At 40.3% G+C, this 20,356-nt stretch overlaps 2 protein-coding genes across 6 annotated transcripts in view; both read right to left on the minus strand.

Annotated features, from left to right (window-relative positions):
- LOC146524695 (uncharacterized) lies at positions 1–13,327 on the minus strand. 2 transcript variants are annotated; one of them, XM_085134406.1, is made up of 18 exons: positions 13,195–13,327; positions 11,857–12,062; positions 11,433–11,574; positions 9,424–10,308; positions 8,553–9,029; positions 7,120–8,460; positions 6,907–6,996; positions 6,613–6,768; positions 5,528–5,644; positions 5,164–5,286; positions 5,007–5,063; positions 4,367–4,915; positions 3,763–4,011; positions 2,832–3,525; positions 2,542–2,672; positions 2,412–2,465; positions 2,154–2,308; positions 1–1,247 (listed from the first exon to the last, which is right to left on the minus strand). In XM_085134406.1, the coding sequence occupies exons 2-17, from the start codon at positions 12,027–12,029 to the stop codon at positions 2,180–2,182; spliced, it is 5,367 nt and encodes a 1,788-aa protein (XP_084990532.1). In that variant the 5' UTR covers positions 12,030–12,062; positions 13,195–13,327; the 3' UTR covers positions 1–1,247; positions 2,154–2,179. The 2 variants fall into 2 exon arrangements, with proteins under 2 accessions (XP_084990532.1, XP_084990531.1); XM_085134405.1 differs by lacking the exon at positions 13,195–13,327 and having other exon boundaries at positions 11,857–13,091.
- Positions 13,213–20,356, minus strand: part of jakmip1 (janus kinase and microtubule interacting protein 1) — a 24,116-nt gene continuing 16,972 nt past the window's right edge. For all 4 annotated transcript variants that reach the window (XM_085134411.1, XM_085134412.1, XM_085134413.1 and 1 more), the window contains exons 13-23: positions 19,651–19,713; positions 18,780–18,878; positions 17,857–17,958; positions 17,689–17,742; positions 17,511–17,576; positions 16,649–16,717; positions 16,374–16,451; positions 15,229–15,438; positions 14,087–14,152; positions 13,867–13,943; positions 13,213–13,771 (exon numbers count right to left, since the gene is read on the minus strand). In XM_085134411.1, coding sequence (XP_084990537.1) covers positions 13,893–13,943; positions 14,087–14,152; positions 15,229–15,438; positions 16,374–16,451; positions 16,649–16,717; positions 17,511–17,576; positions 17,689–17,742; positions 17,857–17,958; positions 18,780–18,878; positions 19,651–19,713 — 858 coding nt within the window. In that variant the 3' untranslated portion in view covers positions 13,213–13,771; positions 13,867–13,892. The remainder of the gene's footprint in view (positions 13,772–13,866; positions 13,944–14,086; positions 14,153–15,228; positions 15,439–16,373; positions 16,452–16,648; positions 16,718–17,510; positions 17,577–17,688; positions 17,743–17,856; positions 17,959–18,779; positions 18,879–19,650; positions 19,714–20,356) is intronic.

Raw genomic sequence — 20,356 nt, forward strand, 5'->3', positions numbered from 1 at the left:
GCTTAATTCAGAGATGTGTCATACCTTTCGAATTCTAAAACCAAAACTGCACATGCACAGACAGAGAGACAGTAAAGATAGACTGCATATAAACATTTATTCTCTGCACAGCTGTAAGGAATCAATGGGAAAACAATATTATCAATTACTGATAGAAAAATACCTTTGCTGCACCATGATCACTCTGCACCCGTACATACAGTTAATAGGAAAAAGAACATAGTATGTGTGTTATAATTTAAAAAAAAATAAAATAATGCAAGCGTGCAAACATGACATCTATTAGGTATGAAAGTGTCACCCATACAAAAAGACATACAGTGTGTGGTATATTGGCATATTTTTTTATAATCTCTACAAAAAAATATCAGTGATAATCTCTTCTTTAAAATTTCTTCTTCTAGATTTCAATACTGATTGTGTGCAAATTTTTCAAACTTAAACAACATCTGCCATCTGTGATTAAAGAAGTCCTGTAGACCTATGAGGAGAAGGAAACAGAGAAGTCTTTGGAGTGAAACATCTTTTCAAATATTTGGCTTCGTGTGTAAAAATCAAGTACTGTGAACTTTGTGTACAAGGTTGTGTCAGCACATTTTACAGCGTGTGTTGCTGTCAAAAAGGCTTTTCAAATACTTCATGTCCCTTTAGGCAGCTGCTCAGGTCTACAGTCCACAGAGACAGTAATATGACAAGCAGTGTGACACATTATCTCCCTGTGTTTAACACAGTGTAAAAGTGCAGCAGAAGCAGACATCCCTTTGTCATTTTTATGTCTTGTTTGACCAGTGTTAGTAAATGTTGGTGTCACAGGCAGCATTTTACAGTATGATTCAGCTTGGCTTCATAAACATTTGTACTTAGCAGTTTTTCATGAGAAAACTGGCAATCGCGTGGACCGGCGAGCACAACGTCTCGCTCGTTTAAGAAGTCCAGCAGATGAGACTGTAAAACAGAAAGGTCCTCCAACGAGGATCGACCTGCTTTTACATGCACATTAACAGAGCCGAGGCAAGGATCTTACACAGTATTTTGTATGACATCTTTAGTTCATCATTTCGAGGTTTAGTGGCCGACCACAGGTCACCGCATGATCATAGGCTGGCAATAACCGTGTGAGAGGAGTTTTTTCTGACTGGTTGACCTGAGCCTGACGTGGAGCGGTTATCCAGCAGTGTGACTGTGTCTCAGTCGAGGCGGAGGTGAGGGCGCTCCCTCAGAGGCCTGCAGATATAGATGTTTCTGTGCTGAAGGACGGACACACACACACACACACACAGGACACGCAGGACAGAAAGAAATTAGATTATCACAGTACAGTCTTTTTAGTGGTATATTGCGGCAACACGCAGGACACAGGAGAAAATACTTTTAATTGAATTTTGTTGTTCTTCAAATGTGAACGCTGTAACACAATAAAATGAAAATATGTATATACTGCTCAAAAAAATTTAAAGGAACACTTTTTTATTAGGGTGTATCATCAAGTCAAATTAAACTTCTAGTCAGGGAGCTGTTAATCAGTTTCAGCTGGTGCACTAGAGGCACAACAATGAGACAGCATCCAAAACAGGAATGGTTTTATAGGTTGAGGTCACTGACGTTTTTCCCTCCTCATCTTTTCTGACTGTTTTTGAGCATTGCATTAAGCTGTGGTCAGCGATGGTCTGGGGAGCCATATTTGGGGAGGGACGCACACACATCTAAAGGCTAAGCAACAGCATCCTGACTGTGAGTCCATATCAGGATGAAATCTTTGGACCTATTGTCATATCCTACGCTTGTGCAGTCGGTCCTGGGTTCCCCTGGTGCACAATCATGTCTCATGTGGTGGAAGTATACGAGCAGTTCCTAGAGGATGAAGGAACTGATACCACTGACTTTCCCATGCTCACCTGACCAACATCCAGTAGAACACCGGACGTGGTCCAGATCATTAGGATTTAATGTGTTTTTCAAACTGATTTGCTTTCATTTTTGTACATAATTATGTTACAAATGCAGCTATAGTGCATAAAACAATCACTAATGGCACAAACTCACTGAGAATCTGCAGTATTTCTACAGAGATTCAAAAAAATAATTAAAAAAACCCACTAAACATATTAATATGTAAACCTGGTGAAAACTGCTATAATAATCTTTGGACCAACCTGCTGATCTGAGCGTCTTGGTGGCTTCACTGTGGCTCAGTTCTAACTGAGGTCCGAAACACGGCGTGTACACTATCTGAACTAAGTCCATTAGATCCCAGTGTCTGCACACTGATGTGGACAGGGACACTCAGGTCGATATTTTCAAGAATACACTGCACAGACAGAAACAAGACTTACTTTGTTTGCCCTGCTTTAATTCATACTTTGATTTACTTATTTATCATGACAGGATGGATTTTGTACAGCTGTGGATACCTTGGTGCACGCTGAGCTCATGACAGATTTGTGAAAGTCCCCATCAACATACACCTGAGAGATAACGAGACATAATGAGTACAAGAAAAACACATACAAACGAAGATAATCCTATGTATTGTTTACCTACCCTGTAGCCATACACAAACGTGCCATTACTGCATCCCAGCTCATCGAGTGGTGGTCTCTCCCAGCCAATCATAAGGTTGCTCTGACCCACTGTTTTGATGACCTCAACCGAACGAACCTCGGCTGGAGCTTCTGGAGGGGATTGGACACAGAAATGTCAAGTACAGTTATGCTCTCTGCTGCTTTTATTATTAGTTATTACTAAACCACACCAAAACAAACAAAGATAGCAGGACTTAATATATCCAGAATTTACTATTAGTTTACTAAACCAAGTGGTATGAACAGTACCTGGCTTTGGTCTTTTTCCTAAACGAGCGGTGAATGTTGTGGCAAACTTGTTCGATCTCTCAGGAGAGCAGTGAGACAGCTGACTGGACTGAGAAACTTCAGGGATAGCACCATCCATTTTAGAAGTCATGTTGAAAGTTGTAACTTCAGGGGCAGTTGATACTTGAGGGGCAGTTGCATCTGAGGAAGTGGCTTTTGGATTAGTAACAGCAGAGTCAAAAGTAGCAACCCTCTGTAGAGAAGCTTTATGTGCGCCATAGGATACATCAGGGATTGCGGTGATTTTCTTTGTAATTTCTGAGGATAATGTTTCATTAGTGCCATTACTTAAAATAGATTTGACATTGTTTGCAGCCGGGGTGAAAAGAGTAAAGTTAGAAGAGCTAGAAAGAGCAGATGTGTCCCCTTTAAGGTGATGGTTAGTAAAGATGCTGGGACTGAAGGTTGCATTAACTGATCTAGATGCAACTGCTTCAAAAAGTGTTGGTGACTTGTTAGGGGCAACTGGTTTAGTTGTTACTACTGGAGTGTGTGGAGCTTGGCTCATAGCTGTGGTGACTGTGAGAGAGTTGATCTGTGCATTATTGAAACTCAAGCTCAGCTTCTTAGTCTGAGAGGCTTTGTTTAGGTCTGCAGGAGCTGACAGCGATGGACTCCTCCTGGGGTCCTGCCCTCTTCCTCTGCTCTGTGGAGCCTTGGGATGGAGATAGATATTAGAATTCATTAGATATATAAGATCTGATTGGATTTGACCTACCTTACTTTACGTGGAAATAACTTCTAAGTCAGTGAAACTTCAAAGGACAAATTGTAGATTAGAGAGGCTTTTATTTCATATCAGAAAAAAGCAAAAATCTATATCAACCTTTCTGTATAATTCAGCACTAACCTATATTTTTGTTACTCTATGTTAGAAAACTCCTAAGTGTACCTCAAAGCTGCTCCTCAGGGTCTTCTGTAACTGTTCGTGGAGGTTAAGGATCTTCTCAGGACTACTCAACCTCCTCTTTGGACTGGCAAAGGAGACAGAGGAGGGAATGGTAGGACTCAACAAGTATCCAGTCACACTGGAGGCACAGAGGGAGGACTTCTCTTTCTTTATCTCCGGATGATGAAACACTAATTTCTCTGGTTGACTGGCTGCTTGTGGCGGTCCACCAGCAGAAGGAGACAGCTGTGGCTGGATCGAGAATAGACTGTCTTAGACTTTCACTGAGTAAAATTTCTAATGTAAAGTACAGTCTTTGTTTGATAATTTAAGCACTGGCACACTGAGGTCATGTTAGCGTTCCCTAACAAAGAATATTTCAGAGAGTTTTTGCTCTTGCTTTCACTGTAAAAACATAAGACAGACACACTTTTCTGTAAAGAAGTGAAAGACAGTGAGAATAAATGCAGGCCTGGCAGAAAACATACAATAAATAACATAACACAGAAATCTGGAACTGAGGTTATGTTATTTTTTTATAAAAAATATTACAAATTAAGGTTTTAAAATAAGCTTTGATTAATTATATTTATTTGCATTGCCTCACCGGCACTGTATCAGTGATTTCTTGCTCATTTGGTGGAAGAGCAGGTGACGCTGACGCCTGGACGATGGCTTGCTCTTGCACTGGTGAGGATGGCACAGATGAGTTGGCGTCTTTCTTTAGCGATCCTGTGAGTACAGGTGTGAATTCACTACCGCAGTCTTGATGATTTCCTGAAGATTCAGTGGAAACTATGGAAATTTCTTTCCCTCTGCCCTCTACTCCAGCTTCAGGTGTGACTCCAGTTTGTTGATGCTTTTTTACAGAGGTGGATACAACCGGGCAGGTCCGATCAGTTATGAATTTACTGGTGCAGCTTTTATATTTTGAACTAAATTCAGGAGTAAACCCACTAGCGTAATCCCAGGTCTTTGTGTTATTTTCCAATGTGAATGCTGCAGTGTACTCCTGCAGAGCGGCATCGCTGAGCAGATGCTCGACCTGCTGTGTGAGGTAGGGGTTCATACAGCCTTGTCTCTGCAAGATCTTCATCATCTGATCTAATAGGCTGTTCCTCTCCTGACACTTCACCACTAGGCAAGACAGCTTGGCCTGTTATTGGACAAAATACCTGACAGTCAGAACGAACCACTAAAATCTGTTGAGCGGAACCTGAACATAAATCTAGTCTTTATTTCCTCACCTTTAAAGGCGGTATATCCAAGTCTGTCTGGCTTTTCCTTTTCAGCAGCGCATCATACTACAAACAAGTAAAATTTTAAACATGAGAATTGTTCATTAAGTATAAAGAGAGAACAGTTTATTACTTAAACTTAGCTGCAAAACCACAGCTGACCCACCTTAGCTCTGATGTCATTGTAACGTGCCCTGAGTGAGACAAGAACAGTATTAACGTCATCCCTGCTGCCTTGTCCTCTTTTCAGAGCTATATACTCCGAGTTCAGCTCCTCTAGAGCAACAGTCTGTGGGGTTTTACACACACACACACACACACATCACATCAACACACACACAGACGACTTATGAGTAAAACTGTCTCCAGCCAAGAATTAGAATGTGTCAGTGTATTACAGTCTAGTACAACATATCAGCATCATGATAATGATTTAAGTTTAAAGCTAATTTGTTCAACACATACGGCCACTTAGAAGTATTTTATGATGTATAAGAATCCAAATAACAAAGGCATTTTGGCATTCTTACCTTGGCTTTGAGCTGAGCTGTGAGGATGTTATATCGCTCCTCTGCTTGAGTCTTGAGTGACAGCATGTCAGTCTTCTCCCAGAGCAGGCCTGTCAGTTTGTTCTGCAGCTCCTTCACCTGCAGCAGAGACAGCTGCTCTTTAGGTCTAACGCTTAAACTTTGTGTACAAAATTAGCTGAAAGGCCTCAGAGACAAAAAACACACTGAATGATTAAAATTCTTGATGGATTATCATGTAGTACAGCCACGTCTAAATTATTCAACACCTGCAGTACCTGACTTCTGCTTTTTAATCATTTCACCAATTGATGGTGAAACCCAATTAAGCTTCTGGGAACTCTAATACAACTATATTTGATTCAACTGTGAAGCAAATATAATTGTTGCATGTGTGGGTTTAAGATGAGTAACAAAGAGGAGGGACAGAGTTCGAGGTAAAGACACACACTTGGAAAAAGGTGCAAAAGAAAGAACAGCTTTTCTTTGAAGGGATGTTTGAAAACAGCAGGTGAGAAAAACGACTATTTCTGTGAAGGACTTAGAAGAAGGGCTAGAAGGAGGCGAGAATAAAAGTATCATCAAAGACTATAAATGAGTAGACTTGAAAGGCAAAGGTGTAAACTTTGGAAACTTCAGCACACTCCAATCTAAACCAAAAAGAACATAAAAGTCGACTCGAATGTGCAAGACAAAATGTAAATAGGACTTTAAAGCTCTGGTGGTTTTTCTTAAAAATTCTTTCTGGTATTTCTTAAAAATTAAGTCCAGTGTGCCTGTTTTAAGAAGTATAAAGTAAGCCGCTCCTGTTGTGGAGATGCTTTGTGGCTGCAGGAACTAAACTTCACTGTTACTGGCATTTTGTTTTTCTATTGAAGTGTGTAAAATTAAAGCCCTGTGATCAATACGTTTTCCAACAATCCAGTCAACCAATCTTGAAATGTCCTTGGAGACTCAACCAGTTTTGTTCGAAAATCAAATCTTCTTACACTAATTATATAAGTTTCGCACTTTTTTAACATGTAGAACATGTTGCAGATTTAGGGGCTGGTATCATTTTGACTGTATCTGTAAATCTAGTTGAATACCTGGGTTGTGAGGTTGTAATTTTCCTTCTTGATTTCTTCCATCTGATTTTCAACATCTGTAAGCTTCATCGCGTTTTCAGCTGCTTGGCTCGCCTTTCTCTCCACCTCCTCCCTCCTCGTTTCTGAATGACGCAGTTCACCCTGAAGCCTCTTGATCTGAAGATATATACAAAATGAGGAAAGTGTGGTTTTGAAACATATATTATGGCTCTCTAAGAAAATAATGACAAGAAGGATGAGAAAATCTGCAAAATACAATTTTTCTAAACTAATAACAAACTCGCTTAAACCCACCTCCGCACGGCTCTTGTCCATTTCCTCCCGTGACCTCTTTAGCTCTGCTCCCAAAGTTTCAATCTCTCTCATCAGATCATTTTCTTCCTGCTATAAATAAAAAAATTTGATGCCTCAAAAATCACGCTGAAAAACCATGATGCTGAAAGGATATTCTGTAAACTGACACAACAAGCCCTGACATCATGCACAAATGCACTCCATTCTCGATACCTGTATTAAGTTTCCACCATGGTTATTAGTCTGGCATCTTTGTGTAGCACAATCTGCAGTCTCAGCAGGAATCTCACTCTTCTTCGTCAAACCAGCGCTGCTTGAGTTCAGCATCTGCCGCTTTTGATTCCTCTCCTCTGTTTGTTTTTGGATGCTGAGACTTTGTAGGCTGTCTCTTTCTTCCCTAAGGTCTTGAATTACCTGCATTATCTGCTCTTCTGCTTGTTTCAAACAACTGACTGAATGTTCGGTTCTTCTTTTTTCTTCCTCCAAGCTGCTTACTGACTTCATCAACCTGTCGTGTTCTTCCTTTAAACTGGGAGATATTTGCTCCTGGTCTCTCTTTTCCTTCAGACACTTAAGAGAATCGGTTAGTTTGTCTCTCTCTTGTTTCAGATACAGCACTGTCTGGCTTAACTGGTCGCTTTCTGTCTGTAAACTCTGCAGTGACTTCATTATTTCATCTCGCTCTTCTTTTCCACTTGAGAGAGATTCTAATATTGCCCCTTTATCTCTTTCAAGTGCAGATAAAGACTTGGTTAGCTGCTCTTTCTCCTCTTTTTGGCCGCTTATGGACATTTTAAAGTGTTCTCTTTCATCTCTCAGCCCACAGACTGCCCTGCTCAGCTGCTCTTTCTCTTGTTTAAGGTCAGCCAGAGCTTTAGAGATGTGGTCTTTTTCCTCCTTCAGTCCCCATACTGTCCGAGTTAATTGCTGTTTCTCTTCTGTCTGTACTTGGACTGACAGAGCTACTTCTCTTTGCTGTTCTCTGAGTAAATTTATGGATTTAGTCAATTCTTCTTCTTCTGTTTTGAGGCTCTGGACTGAATTGGTCAGCTGGGCTGCTTCATCTTTTTGTGAATCAAGATGAAGATGATTTTTTTGTGAGCTGCTTTTTAGTAAGTCACACAGATTATTATGCTGACTACCAGATACTGATCCTGTTTTCGTAGAGTCAGTTTCTTGATTCAACATCAAATGTGAAGCTTCTTCTCCTTGGACTAACTTCTGCTGCAGATCCATGATGGTGTTCAGATCATCCTCAGTCTTCTTGGTGAGTTCTGAGATCAAACACCCCTGTTCCCGGTTCTCCTGCTCCAGCCTGACCTGATCCTCTTCTAGCTGGGAGATACGCTCCATCAGTTGGGTTTGCTGCTTTGTGATGTCATCCTCTTTGCGCTCAATGTGAGCCAAAAGCTCCTGGATCCTCTCTGCCAATGCCCTGTTTTCCTGATTCAGGCTTTGGATAAGATCATCCTGGGCAAGAGCAAGAATGTTGCCATCTTGGGTAGGAGATGACCTGGGTTGATCATTCCCACCATAAGTAGAGGGTGTGTTAATCTGTACAGAGATACAGAGTTTGATCAGTGATATACTGGATGTCTTTGGTGGAAAATAAAAATGATAAGAATACTAAACCATGTGTAAAATACCTTTTCTGCTGAAGGCCTCTGCTCAGTCTCTGCCTCTAGTTCCTCTGCTTGCTTCCTGAGTTGTAACTTCAGCTGAGCATTTTCCTCAGCTATCTCCTTTAGCTGAGTCTGTGTGTGCTGCAGAACAACCTTCAGGTTGTCACGTTGCTCCTGAAGAGCTTTAAGATCTCTATCTAACCCCAAGCTCCTGTAAGCTTCCCTCAGGGCATCAGATTCCTCACTGGGGCTCTCTTCTAAGTTTAAGATCCCGTCAGAGCACCAGCTTCCAAGTTTAAACTCATCTATTGATTCTGTAGTCAAGGAAAGTGACTTTAAGTTGGCACTGGATTCAGACCCGTAGTGAAACAGGTTTAGAGGATTACTTTTAGTTGGCATTTTTGATTTAACTGCTGAGGAATAATGCTCTGTGCTGCTCTGTGTGCTCTCTGCTGTCGCCTGGTGGTGAACAAGTGGAACCTCTGATGAATAAGGCTGCACCTGCACAAAAATCACAATTTTAAGATATTTGACGAGACAAAGTCGATAGAATAACAACAATTCTTATAACAAAGAATTGTAAAGTTCCTATGCTTCCTTCAACTATGGGAAATACTGATAATTTTCACACTGCAAAACATTTTAATTAATTAACAATTAACACTGGTAGCCTGTCTAAGTTCACAAATAGGTGATAATAAGTGAATACATTAAAAACAGCAGTTTGTCTCCAAACCAGCATCAGTAAGTCGTATATGTTCTGATATTTAGCACAGTCAGACTACCTAATTAAGTTATTATTATAGTAGTATATTATAGATAAACAGACAGACAGACAGACCGTTAATATAATATTAATAATATTAAATATTAATACTAATTGGATTCTACAAACCTCTCCTGAGCAAGCCACTGATGGCTGTCCCGTGGCAGTGGAATATGAGAAAATGTTGGCAGTCCCAGAATTAACAGCCAGACTGGAGTTGGGTGTGCTGGTCTCAGGACTCAGGCATGCGGATGATTGGCTTGGTATGTGGTTAGCCGAATCCCTGAGGACCTGCTGCAGCCTTAGGTTCTCCTCTCTCAGGTGTTCAAGCTCCTCCAATTGCGAGTTCTCAGATAGTTTCAGCTGTTGGATCTCTGACTTCATCTCATCCACGCTGCAGCTGAGGAAGTGGTTGCTCTCCTGGGCCTCCTGGAGCTGCTCCATTAGTCTCTTCCTCTCAGTCATCCTCTCCTCCTCTCTCTCCAGCAGTACTCTGAGATCCTCCTGCAGGCTGACAATGAATCCTTGTAACCTTGCCTCATTTGAGGACTGTTTTGTGTCACTGTTTCTTCCTCCTCCTATGCTGTTCTCTGCTTTTCCCTCATCGCCCTTTCGCCTTTCTTCTCTCTCAGTTCCAACACTTGGCTGCCATTTCTTTCGCCTCTCTTCCTTGGTCTCCTCTTCTCCTTCGCCCTCTCCCCTCATGGAAGATAGCCCGTCTTGTTCTTCCAAGCACTGCACAGTACCACCAGTGATTCGGACTGCTCTGATAGTTGACATACCAGTGGCGGCACTCACAGTCATGTCAAGTAGCTGCTTTTCTAAAGTGTAGATGCGATTCTGCAGGCTCTCCTCTCTCTCCCAGGCCAGGCTGAGCTTGTGTTGGAGTTGGGTTTTAAAGTTTTCAAAATACTGGGCCTGTCGACTCATCTCTTCCTCTTTGGCCTTCAGTTGCCTCTGACAGCGCTGCAGTCGCTCCCTCCACACTCGCTCCTCTCGCTCCTTCTCCTGAGTCTGAGAGAGACAGAGAACAGAATCTTGCTTGATAACATGTTCTACATGCCTGAGCTGAACTAGTTTGTGTGCTAGTATTTGTAGTAGTAACAGTCTTAGCTGTATATGATATTTATAAGACATATATCATCAGCTGTATTTGTTTTACTGTACAGTGGCAAACTAACAACTTTAAATAAGTTTCCATCATTCAAACTTCTATCTAAAGATACCTAAAAGATAAAGTGATGTAATCTCAACAAAGATGATAAAAAAACTCTATGCTCACTATCACACTAGCATGTTGTTGTTGTTGCTTTTTTAATTTAACCTTTATTAACCAGGAAAAAATAAGACTAAGAATAAAAATCTTGTTTACAAGAGTGTCCTGGCCACAAAAGAGAGCAGTACAATCATACACTTCATACACCAGACAGGCAATAAAAATAAAACACAGGAGCAACCAAAAATTATAAACGTCAGTGTCAATAAAAATGAATACCTTAGTGATAGTAACCGTCTAATAGGAGCTGCAAATTTGAATGCTCTTTTTCCAAATTCAGTGCAAATGTTTAGTATAGACAAAAGGAATGAATCTTGGGACCTAAGACGATAACCTCTACACTTTTTTGACTTTTTTGAATCTGTAGGTAAAAAAACAGTATATAACAGTGGCTGAGTCATGTAGTATGTATCTGTTTTGACCAAATAAATGCATAAGTAAGTAAGTAAAACTTTATTTATAAAGCACCTTTCAAGATAAAAATCACAAAGTGCTTCACAGAAGCTAAAACCTAAAAATATTTTTAGGTTTAGCATAAAAATGGCCTGTAAGTGAATTTATGTGACTACTCAAGGTATGTATAAAGTATATAAAGTGTGCTACTTGCAAAATATATTATAGCAGTAAAAGTGTTAAACTATTAACAACCCAGCCTTTAAAACTTTGCATTTAATGGGAATTCATTGTTTTCATAGGTAAAATCAGATATTATTTTGTCTATCCCCAGTAAACTGCACAAGCCTCTCATTCATATCTGAAGTACATATTACTCCCATCTTCTAAAACTTGCATATTCAAAGCTGTAAATGTATTTTATATTTTCTACATCAGTGACCCACTGAATCTCTCAGACAGCACTCACCATGGTCCTGACCTCTCCCCTGAGCATGTGGAGTCTCTGGTCCAGCCTCTGGGAGTGATGCATGTTGGGGAACTGAGAGGCAGATGCTAGCTGATATAGCTGCAGCAGGAGGCTCCTCTCTGACGTCTCCAACTCTCTGATCCTTATCAAATAACAAAACAAGATCGCATTACGTCATCTTAACACCGTATAATATCATATAAATGAGCTTTTAAACGTTAAACTGTCTCTGATTAAAAATAAATTCATTCAGTTTTATCTCCTAACATGGCAGTAGATGCAGTGAGTAGTTTTCAGAGGTGTACTCTCAAGCTTGCATGCAGTGCAGTCAGGTGTGTGTGATACGTGATATTATGTCGGCCAAAAGTGAGCGTACAGTAGCAGATGTGTGTGTCACTGGATCCCCTCTCACCCAGTCTCTCACCTGTTCCTCAGGTAGCTCTCAGGCTGGATGGCTGAAACCGCTCTCTGCTCCAGGTCCTCCACTCGATCACACAGCACACGCAGGTCCACATCAGCTCCTACAGAGTCCTTTACCATGGCAACTGAAGTGCATCCGGTACCTGCTGAGTCTGACGAGGTCATGTGATCCTCCATTGAGTCAGCTTATTCCCACTAAGTTAATTTCACCTGCAGCACAAGAACTGCCGGTGTCAAACTCAATTCTTAAAAAAACGAAAACTCATACACGTTTTCATACATTCATTTGGGCAGCTTGTATGTTTCCAGTTAACAACTCTGTCGCATTTGTACAGACTATAACTAAGACAAACACAGACACACACAATAAAGATACATGCACTTAAAATACAGTCATGTATTATTCACACTGTCAACAGCCTGGAAGCACGTTGTTGGACACACAATAATCTATCAGGTTACGCCTCCTTCTAATCATCCACTCCCATCCTGCACCTCCTACTGTACCACACTGGACAAACATACAAAAGTTTTATGTCATGCAATCACTTCAGTTCAACAGTTTGTGTCTGCACTGATGATTGCTCCTGGACATAGTGTGCGTTGAGTAATATCGTTGATTGAATATTGTTTGAAGATATATATGAAAAAACGTGAACCTAAACATTTCGAGGGACGGTCCACTCCAAAAATTAAACAAGCACCAATTTTTCTCTTTTGCCTGTAGTGTTTTTTTTATTTATCTATTGTTTTGCTCTGAGTTATCCTGGCTTGGAAGTATCAGCTATGGAAATTCGTGGCACCTCTTAAATATGATGGAAACAGAGGTTTCGTGGTAAAAAAGTACATTTGCTAAATATCTCTTTTGCAGAAATCATGATTGCAATGCTAAAAAGACATCCACAAACCAGATTCATATTGAAAGTCCTTAATACCAAAAATGAGGTGCAGAAAGTGGCATGCAACTACCCGTGACACGAGGTTTCTGCTTATAGCACCGTGACAGGATGTAAACATTAACGGTGTCCCACTCAGCTGAACCGTTATGGTAGCTATTTGCATGCCACTTCCACCTGGCAGTGTATTAGTTTAGCTGAAAAAAGAGTTCCTACTTGAAACTATTCACGAAAAGGTTTTTGAGATTTCTGGCAATCAAGTGTGGCAAATGTGTAACAGTGCAATTACTTAAATCAGTGGTAGTGTTATTAGAAATTCAATCATTTACAAACTTCTTGTAATCTAAAAATAGACACTAAACAAAGTCACAAAACCTAAATCGAAGCCATCCTTGGTGACAAATTTGCAAAGGAGTATTTCTGAAAGGTGAAGTGAAACAACAAACCTGTTTTTGCGTTTTCACCGTTCGTTCCTTTTCAGTGCGTCAAGAAACCTCCAAATAGTTCAGCTCCTGCTCAGTGAACTTAGACGCACTGCCGTTTCCTTAGAAACGGCACAGACGTTGGACTTTGCCAAAATCCTCCATATCCAGTTGGCGCTCAGCTTGTTCACCCTGTCAGTCAGCCTTGTGCTTTCATTCTTCCTCTCCTCTCTCCATTTCTCCCCTTCCATTGTCCTGCTTGGCATTCCTGCAGCTGAGGTTGTGGCTATTCTTGCGTTTGTAAATCGTCTGATTCAGATTTTTCCCTCGTTAAATCAAAGTGTTTGCTTTACAGAGGAGTTGGGGTTTTATGTTCCAGGTCCAAGGATCACTATAACAGATGTTACTTATAAATAAATCTCACTTTCTTCTCATGTATATCTGGTTATTTATTAAATTTTCAAATATGTTTGCATTCCAGTCTTCTGCAAAAGTGCACATTTATCAAAAAGGCCATAAGGTTTAGTTGAACTGTCTACAAATGCATAAAAAACAATTAGGTTTTGTCTCATCTTCACTTGCCACCACAGCACCTTAACACCTAAGAAAAAGAAAAGAAAATTTGAACTCTTTCCTAAGAATTATTGGCAGGCATCAAAACTGTGCCAAATTCTAGGATTATACAGTTACTTCTACCTGATGTGGGTCCATGGGCATTTTCATTAAGGCCAAAGAATAAATGCTAAAGAGAAAAATAAAAAGAGGAACAAAAACTAAAGGAACACAAGAGGTTTAATCAACAGGTGAGGAAAGAGAGAGAAGAAAAAAGTGACAAAGAGTTTAGAAAACACCACCGCACAGAAGATGTCATTGATACCTTGCACTAATAAAAAACAAGTCAAATTTGAGTGTGTACCTTTTCCTCTATTTCCTTTATTTGTCTCTTTTGCAAGTCAATCCTGTCCTCCAGCTCTCTTATTCTCTGCAACAAAAAGACACAAGTGGTTAGCTCGTGGCCACGCGAAACACATCTGATTGATTCTGACACAATCATTTCCTCAGGTGCAACAACATTTCATTTCATTTCTTTATTTGTTTCACACATGGTTCAACAGTTAAGTTAAACTGCTATCAATCTATTCCTGCAGACACTCCAAATAGTCTTCTGACTTTCCCATCACGCCATACTGTCTCCATGGCAGCTGTTGGAAAGAGCTGTCATGGCAACTGAAGAGCAGATTTAACAGTGACACTGTTTGAGACTTAAAAGCTGAGTGGTTTCATCAGTGACTCGGTTCTTTGTTCCTAACATATTAGTTTAAATAGCTTTCCACTGTGAGTGCTCACTATACAGTACATAAATACAACTGAGGCAGGCAGGCATATTTTAAAACAAATACATGACATTTTGAAGTTAATATCCTGCGCAGCAAATCAATTTGAGGTTGAGGTGAATGCTCCAGTTAAATATCACTTCTTAACTACAGAGAAATTGGAACGAGTGTTAATAAAAGCCTCACTGTGGGGACTTTTTAAGTGAGCATAATTCTCAGAGTTATTATTATAAAATATATCATAAATTAAATCAGATGCATTTCTCGGACCTGCAAACATGTTGATTTCAATCGGTTCAGTAGTTTGAGCATATTAATTAGTAAATACATTAAAAAATGTGCAGTAAGTACGGTTAGAGGATATTTTGTTAGTGAGTTACATGTAGTGTCATGTAGTCAATGGATAACACAATGCCAAAAGCCATGGGTGTAAAGTATCGAAAGGGCTGCTGAGTGGAGGGATACTGAAGGAGTCGGGGTATTCAGATCACAATGAAACACACAAACACTCACACAAATCCAAGGTCATTCTGTCTCATCTTTCCACTCACCCACTTTTACATATGCACTTACAGATAGAGTTACAGGTAGCACGTACAGGGATACTGCATCTTTTTCAAAGCACCAGAGATCTGGTGGGGTTAGAAGTTCCAGACAGGTACCAGGGGTCAGATTCAGGGAGGGCAGGACTCAACAACCTGACTGGGTTTGTTTTGAGCCTTACCTGCTGGGCCTGCTGTAGGAGCTCCATGCGCTCCTGTAAGATTTGACTGTCATACTGCCGGCTCTGCCGGAGAATCTGACGCCGCAGCTTGTCCACGGCTAGCCTCAGCTCCTCCCTCTGCCTGTCTGTCAGCGACTCAGCCACCGCCTGGCATGCCGGCTGCTCCTGCTGCAGAGCGCTATACAGCGTGGCCTCCAACTCCTCGATCCTCTGCACAGCCAGCCACATATACACACATACATGTATACACCCACACATACACACACGGACGTGCACATGCACATGCAGGAACACACACAGGCATGCACAAGCACAAACAAGGGAATACACATATGCACACAAACACACAGACACATACACACAACACTGTGACCATGGCAGATATGGGGAACACTTTTCCACTTTACATTGAGGGCTATTCAACCTTGGTTTTTACATGGTCACTTGATTTGGTTAACAACACAAACTGTGCTTTTCCTTACACATTGTTCAAACAACAAATTCCAAGTAAGAACCAAGATCAGCCCAACACAATATCAAGTGGGACTATAAACACAAACCAACACCAAAACTGACCAAGTAAAATGGTTAGAATTATATGGCGAATGATCTAAGTGTTAACTTCTGTTATCTGGCTACAGTCTAGTTAAATCAGTGGAAGTGGAGAATGCTTTAAGATTCATGCTTTAAAAATATATAATTAAAACCTTATTATTAAACTCACTCTTTTAACTTTCTCCTGAGCAACTTTAAATAGGATATTCATAAAGGAATCATATCATACTTTCTCAAATCAAGAGAGAGTAAATCTGATCGAGGTTTAGGTCATAAACAAGTGGCCGCGTATCCCGGCCAACTGAGTGGCTAAGATTATTAAAATAATTTAGACTTCAGTGGTAAAAGATGCAGTATCCCAACGCAATGTAGCAAATTTTACCTTGATGGAGCATGTTGCATTTGTGATGGTTAACAGGGTCCTAGATGTTTATCTCATGCTGAAATGATAATGCTGCACCCCTGCATTCCTGAATTACTTTATCATCAGCCATTATAAGTAAAAAATATACACAATGGTAAGCAGTAGATATGTCTGTGTTTATATGCAGGTAAAAGCACGCTGCGTATTATTGCTCCAAGCTTCGTACCATGTAGGCTTGGTCCAAGGCCTGCTTCCTGTAGTCCAACTCCTCCTCAAGGAATCCTTTCTGCTTACTAAACAGCTCCTGCAATAAGATGTTAGAATCTATAATGCAGGGCTTGGTAGAAGGTAGCATGTTGTACATAGTAGTATAGTTATAATTACGTATTAGTCTTGATAAGTTCTTTGACATAATAACAACAGGAGACTATAATATTAACACGCTGCTTTGAATATGTTGTAGAAAGCGGAATTTTATGCATTTGTAGATAACTTTCTCACCTTGTCATTTTCCAAGTCGATCATCTTCTGCGTGAGGGCAGCCTCAGTGCTGTCTATCTGCTTCAACCACTGCAGATGAAGACACAGAAAGGTGTGGGATTCACATTTTGCTTCTATAAGATTCATCTAAATCGTAACCGTAGCTTGCCTCCACCAGTGTGTGAATGCGAGAGTGAATGAATAGTGGCATTGTAAAGTGCTTTGGGTGCCTTGAAAAGCGCTACATAAATCCAATCCATTAATATTATTATTATTATAAATGAAACAAAAATGAGTTAAATGAAATGTCCGTCTTTATCTTCTTCTTTTGCCTCTATCTCACCCCTTCTCTAGCATCTTCTTCTGTTGCACTGACCTTCTGCATATCCTCCTTCACCACCTCCATGACTCTTCTATGTGGTCATTCTCATTTATTTCCTGCCTGGCAGCTTGATCTTTATCATCCTACAGTCCAATATATCAATCTGCACATGTCCAAACCATCTCAAGTTTGCCACTCTTACGGTGTCTTCCAACAACTCACAACAATCTGTTTTACTCTTGCTGCTATTCTTCTCTCACAAATCCCCCCTGACACTCAACTCCACCCACAACACTCTATCTGCACTCTCACCTTCACCTTGTGCACTGTCCATTGCTCGGGATGTTTAACCCAACCAAGGGGTGTGGCACAAACCAATGTACTCTTAGTGCCAGCCCCATGCCTGGATAAATGGGGAGGGCTGCATCAGTGAGGGCATCCAGCATAAAATCCTTGCTATATTAAATATGCAGGCTTGAATGAAATGGCTTTGCTGTGGTAACAGGGTGTTATAGCAATGTTTGTCCACTGTGTGTCAGTAAAGAGAAACTTTCCACTCACCTTTTCACAGAGTGAGATCACAGTCCCCGCTTGGATCACAGCCACCTGCTCTTCATTTCTGAGATTCTTTAGAAAATACAACATCGACAAAGACTCATTAGAAATTATAAGACTAAAGTGATTTTTTTTATAGTGGCTTTTGGAGCTAAAGTTAAACTAACAGTGGGTTCGAACTCACCCCATTATCTCCCAGAATATCCAACTTCTTCATCAGTTCAGGAATGATTACATCCTGCACAAACCCCCAAAACCAAATCATCAAGGCTGTTATATTAACTGTGCAGGTATTCAAGAAAGCATATAGAAGAAAGGTTCTAGTTTGTTTGTTTTTTACTAGTGCATTCACCTTGACTCCCTCCTGGTGGCAGTAGACTTGCAGGGCACTGCTACTGTTCTCAGGGAACGCAGACATGTGGAGATTGAGGGCAGGTGATCTGCGCTCCCTTTCCTATGTATGCAAACAATGTGTTAATATTCACACATAATGTCAGCTATGCAATTATTCATTGTACCACGGGCAGTTCTGATCAACAAAAGGAAAAATAAATGGTGGTGTAAGTCAATGACACTATGCAAAATGGCAGGGAATGAGGGATTTACTTACATGACAATGACAACATGATCAGGATCTGCCAAATGAGGGCGGTGAAAACCGATGGAAAAGGGATCAAAGAAACCAAGCCAACAGAATAACATGCTGAAACTCTAAATTAAGCCAGTGACGTGTCATTTCCCAACATTAAGATACAACTGCTATTTAAACTGATGGAGAGTGGACTCCATCAGGGTGATGGGACTTTAGAAATAAAAAATATCATCTTAATAGTATGGTATGCAAATTCTTATTTTTTTTAAAAAAGGAAACAAAAGCATAATTCCATGGGATCCGTCCTCATTTTGTTCATATACATCAACTTTCAAATTGTGAAAAATACAACAACAGAAAATTGGGATATGCATGCAAAAATGAGACAAAATGAGGAAAAATGGGAGTGGATGGTGAATTTAAATATATTTTTATTTACTTAAAAATTATATTCTTGACAAAACATTTCTTCATTGACAAAAATATTCAATTTCAGTAAAGGGTAAGGTACACAGCTGCCATGCAAAACAAGGAAACACAGATGCATACAGTGACGAACTGAGCAGTGTGTTTAAGGCTATGTCTGTCTGTCTGATGAGTCACTGTATATAGGTCTTGCGTCTGGAGCTGAGATTGTTGTTGTCACCTCCTGGTGACAGTATGATGTTGGCACAGTCTCTTACTTCCAGTTCAAGGACTCTGAATTCCAGCAGCTCATTTTGGTCCCGAGCATCTTGAACCTCAGCCTGCAGCCGGGACTCCGCCTGCTGCAGCGCACTCATCTGCAAACACAACAGATTCGTTACACATACTAAACACTATGAAATGTTTCAAAGTCTTGTAAGTAAATATTGAGGACAGTGTCCAGGATGGCAAAAGTCTGTTCACCGTGCACAATATGTAATAGACTGTATAAAGAAGATGGACAAAGCCACTCTAGCTGCAATGCTTCGTCAGTTTCTAGCAATTTTGAAACCATATATAATAATTGTGAGTGAATCTGACTGTGAAACTGAGAGGCACTGCACACTTGTACTGGCATCAATCAAATAGGCCCACTCTTACAAATAATATGTTTCAGGCTTCTTTTCTTATTTTAATGTGGGCCAAAGTTTTGCAAAAGAACATAATTTTATATTAAAATAATTACCTAGTGATTAAGTCCATAACATCATCTGGAAATTGTTAACTTAGATCACTGATCAAGGGAGCTGAGGGTTATTTCCAATCGACTTCTATAAAACTTGACTTATTTTTTGAGCCAAAGGATCTGCCCCCTCCTGGCCATTAGACAGAATGCAGACTTAAGGCACTGCATTGACTTTGCTTTCTGTGTCTATAACTACAACCTTTACAGCACATCTTTACAGCTGTTATTCGCATGCATACATTTTAAATTGTGTATTTACTTTTAGTTATCGTATAAATGTTATCAATTTTTGAATCAACTGAGAGTTACATAGATAATTATCTTTTAAACAGGTACATTAACTAACTCTGTCACTATTTTATCAGTAAAAGTTTTCTACTTGGAAAAGTTCTAATCTAATGTACCTTCTCACGCAGTTCCTGGTTGGTCCTGAGCAAGTACTGCTTCTCCTCTACCCACTTTGAATCCTGCCATAACAACCAAACACAACATGAGCGAGAAATGACACTGGCAGGAACAGAAGAGGATTTAAAGGATCTGCAATAACAGTGTGATGAACAAAACTCCCATCCCTCAAACTTGCAGCTTAAAAGACACAAGCAACTGCAACACAGACACAAAAAAGATAGCACAGGGTGGCAGGAGCACAAGTTTATTGATGCAGACAAATGAAGCCCAATCAGATAACCAAAGCAAAAGAGCTGCAATCACAGGCAACAAGAGTTCACAGCAACATGAGGACCAAATGGCAATCTGAGATGAAAAACAGCAGCAAAGCGAGTCAGAATACCAGCTGGATCAAGCCACAGTGGAACAGGCAACGTGCAGTAACTCAATGAAATGCTTCACAAAAAAGTAAACAAAGTGTCCTGATATGAACTCGGCATGATAAATTCAGTGATCCTCTCACTACTTTCTTTAAGCAAAAAAAGGCCAGAGGCTTTCCCACTACACATCCAGTGGTTTGGCTTACTTCTCAGACCAAGATGCCTTTCGTACACATCAAATAACCAAAATCAAGTTGTATTAAGTGAGTATTTTCATGTTTTAACAGAAAGTTATATACTACCACATGAAGATCTTATGTGTTAATCTATACAAAGCTAAAAT

The sequence above is a fragment of the Neolamprologus multifasciatus genome, chromosome 2 (genome assembly GCF_963576455.1).
Source record: "Neolamprologus multifasciatus chromosome 2, fNeoMul1.2, whole genome shotgun sequence".
NCBI lineage: Eukaryota > Metazoa > Chordata > Actinopteri > Cichliformes > Cichlidae > Neolamprologus > Neolamprologus multifasciatus.